The 3,748-nt window shown below is 48.0% G+C and overlaps 1 protein-coding gene across 1 annotated transcript; it reads right to left on the reverse strand.

Annotated features, from left to right (window-relative positions):
• Positions 1–1,210: 1,210 nt before the first annotated feature.
• Positions 1,211–3,480, reverse strand: TMEM275 (transmembrane protein 275). Its single transcript, XM_068105343.2, has one exon. It carries the CDS (start codon positions 3,282–3,284, stop codon positions 2,616–2,618), a length of 669 nt encoding a protein of 222 aa, XP_067961444.1. The 5' UTR covers positions 3,285–3,480; the 3' UTR covers positions 1,211–2,615.
• Between the last annotated feature and the right edge of the window lie 268 nt (positions 3,481–3,748).

The raw sequence follows: 3,748 nt of genomic DNA on the forward strand, positions 1-3,748 counted from the left end.
GTTGAAAAATGTTAGACACTATAATTGGGTCATGACCTTACAATTATGTCATTCGGTCAATTCGGCAAAATTTCATTCAGAAAGCCCCAGTTGGCTCCGAGATACAGCTCGGGCATTGGCAGAAAAACCTAGATGATAGTTTGGTACTGGTAGGGATGTAAGACCATGACCTTTAACCCAGAGGAGTATGATATAAATTAAGCATAAATGCACCATGCTCTTGGCTTTCTAAAGAGGGCAATTTCATTCTAATTATACAGGCTTTAGTCAAGTTTTGGTAATAGTATGTTAAAATGTCTATAATTAGGTCATGACCTTTAAATTACGTCATTAGGTCAATTAGGCAAAATTGAATTCTGAAAGTCACAGCTGGATCCAAGATACAGTTCGGCATTGGCAGAAAAAGTGAGAGACATAAATGGTGGTTTAGTACTCCTAGGGGTGTAAGAGATTGATCTTTAAACTGGACGGGTATGATGTCAATTAAGGATAAACGCACCATGCTCTTGGCTTTCTAAAGAAGGCAATTTCTTTCTAATCAGATTAACTTTAGTCAAGTTTGGGTGAGAGTCTTAAAATGTCTATAATTAGGTCATGACCTTTACATTACGTCATTAGGTCAATTAGGCAAAATTGAATTCTGAAAGTCACAGCTGGATCCAAGATACAGTTCGGCATTGGCAGAAAAACCTAAAAGATGGTTTGGTACTCGTAGGGATGTAAGACCATGACCTTTAACCCGGAGGAGTATGATATAAATTAAGCATAAATGCACCATGCTCTTGGCTTTCTAAAGAGGGCAATTTCATTCTAATCAGATGAGCTTTAGTCAAGTTTTGGTGAGAGTCTTAAAATGTCTATAATTGGGTCATGGCCTTAAAATTAGGTCAAGGTCAAAAAACTGTCAACCCCGCATATTTTTATTCCCATTATTGATGCAAAATGCAATTCCGAAAGTCCCAGCCGGCTCCGAGATACATCTCAGACATTGGCAGAAAAAAGGAAGAAAACCCTAAATGGTGATTTACTACTCCTAGGGGTGTAAAAAAAACTCTACTTTACCTTTAAAAATTGGGGGCACCGCCACGAATTGTAGAAACAAGCCCGACAACAGGTAGAAGGATAGGGGGGTGGGCGGGGGGGGGGGCTGAATAATTAGAGAGGAGTAAAAAACGAGCGCGGAGTCATTTGATTCAGCAAACACGGATAATAGACAAAATAAGTATGCTTTTATTTTGTATTGCAAAATCATGGGGGTTGTTTTTTCCCCGATTGGTGTAATTACACATTCAATGTCTTTTGAACACGTGACAATAATTCTCACATTGCTTTCTGCTGAAGAGCAAACCCGCCGAGCACGCGACTATCCTACCTGCATCGGCAATTGTCACCTGTGTCGTCGAGCACTTCATTCACCCTTCAATGAACGTCTAATGCTCTGATAACGTAAATTCGAGCTTTTTGTCGCTCCGATCCGTCGTCTGTCGTGGACCATGATGTCATACAGGTAAATGTCCCGTGTCACACACGTGTCCGCATCGAGTCCTGACGTTCCGAGGTAAGTGCTCGGAATCGGCAGTGTGACGCATCGTTGTTTTGCCATCACACAAGCCGCCATTGTGGCCGTTTCGTGAACCTTCCTTCTCGGTCGTGGCTCTTAAAAAAAGACCATTTTTCTCGTGCGAAAATGGCGGGAAATGAGGCAAATAAACGCGGCTCCTCGAGCGTAAAACACGAGGCATGCCACACAACCCTCGTCACGTGTTACCTCGACGAGATAACGAGGTACGCGACGATACATTATATCTACAAATTACGACAAACGAACGGCAGATATAAACAACACTTCCGCAATAGGCTATATAGGCTACTTTTTACAGGTGACGTGGTGTGACGTGGGAAGCATGAAGAGTCGTCCGCTGAAGGTGTATTGAAGGGAACGGTTGAAGAAGGGATGTCATTCGGTACGCTCTGATATATCGGAATGCTGAACCGGAACATATACTCGACCAAAGCTCCAGAGCCGCCATTCATGGAGAGCACGAAATCTCATGTTGGAGAAGAACTCTAAAAGTCCCAAATTGGTGTGGAAAAAGCATTATGAAACTATTTTCTTCATGACGACCACACGGACACGTCCCTAGACCCGCCTGAAGCAACCGACACAGACCATCGGACTTTTGGAGAGAACGGTGGCCGTCCTGTGTGGAGGCGAGGATCAGTGGACCCTGGACCGCAACTGGTATTGAGATGTCGTTAACGGTTCATATCGAGGAAACCGAACCTTCAGAGTAAGCATCTCATGTACTTGTCAAGGTATGCAGGTCTTCCCTCACCTACACATGCACAGACATTGCCCGGTTTTCTGACTGTCTCACATCGCATCCAGATGGCTAAATTCCCTTCACCCAAGGTCCACGAGGCTAAGTTTGTTTCACACGAGGGTAGTATCAGGGAAGCTATTCATGCCGCCGACCTTTGGAGGTCAGACACCTCACTCCCTCAATTCAAATTCACCACAGTGGACTATCTGCGTCAACTGCTGCTCATGGATGATTAGATTCGGTCTTCATGAGATTCCACTTAGTCCGTCATGCTGTTGTTGCACCAAACGATCAACCATTGTGTTGATGGTTGAGAGCTACAGGGTCTGGGGGTGCTTCGCAGTCGAACCGGTTCTCGGGTAGTAGCTGTACGGCCTCGGAGTTTGGGGCGAAACGCACACCCTGCTCGGCCCACGAAGGCCCGCGCATGCTCTGGTCATCCGGGAGGGTGAATACCCGGCAGATCCCACCGACAGGGCCGGGCAGGGCATCGGGGGGAGAAGGTCCGGGGCTCGGCGGTCGTGAACCCGTTAGGGATCCGCTGGGGCTCAGCTGGATGGCCGTGGTGTCCTGCGCCGTGTGCTCGCTCGTGTCCAGCTCGAATGCCGTGCTGCCGAGCCTCCCTGACCCACTGGAGCCTCCAACCCCAGGAGACGTGCCCCAACGTAGACCCTTCCTGGAGCGGCCGGATGAGCTAGAGGATGGACGGCGGCTGCAGAAGCAGCAGGCAGCGAAGAAAAGGCAGGCGAGTGCGAGCAGCGAGGGTCCGATGATGATGGGAGGGTTGCTACCTGGCGCGAGAGACCCGAATGCGAAAGCTCCCACCAGGGTGATGTTGATCCCTGCAAGCATGATGCACAAACCACACGCACAGCAAAGCGCCGGAGAGGGCATCCCTCGGGGCTTGCTTCGTCGGGCCGGACCCGCCAACACCGCACCCCGTGTCTCTGGCGCAGCCATGCGCCCCCGTCCCGCGCAGCCTCAGAAAACCACCGACACAGATCCTTGTCGAGGAAAAATCCTCTCCTTCCCCCCAGTTTCTCTGCCCACACTACGTGTGGAGCATGCGCTCAAAGGCGGATCATCATCCCGCGTTCCCAGGGTTAATGACATCCCAGTTAAATTTTCTTGCTCATGCAGTTACCTCTGTTGTCACTGCTGCTGCTTCCCTTGCTGCTGTTGCAATGACGACCACTAGTTCTCTACTATTTGGGAATGGGGTGAGGGAGGAGGAGGGAACGGTGCGTATCAGCAGGGCAGGTGCACAGAAAGTGAAAAAGTTCCCCTCGACTCTATCTCAAATGATTGAAATGATTTTATTCTTCATTTGGTAGTAAGCATTATTTATAACAAGGTGCATCATAATAAAGTGTAAACAATAATTGAAAACTTTCTTTTAGCTCCTAATTTCTCTGCCAAAAATG

This window comes from Myxine glutinosa, chromosome 1 (genome assembly GCF_964187855.1).
Source record: "Myxine glutinosa chromosome 1, kmMyxGlut1.1, whole genome shotgun sequence".
NCBI lineage: Eukaryota > Metazoa > Chordata > Myxini > Myxiniformes > Myxinidae > Myxine > Myxine glutinosa.

Excerpts from the sequence above, each read along its gene's own strand:
- TMEM275 (XM_068105343.2), bottom strand. The coding sequence starts at position 3,284 with ATGGCTGCGCCAGAGACACGGGGTGCGGTGTTGGCGGGTCCGGCCCGA.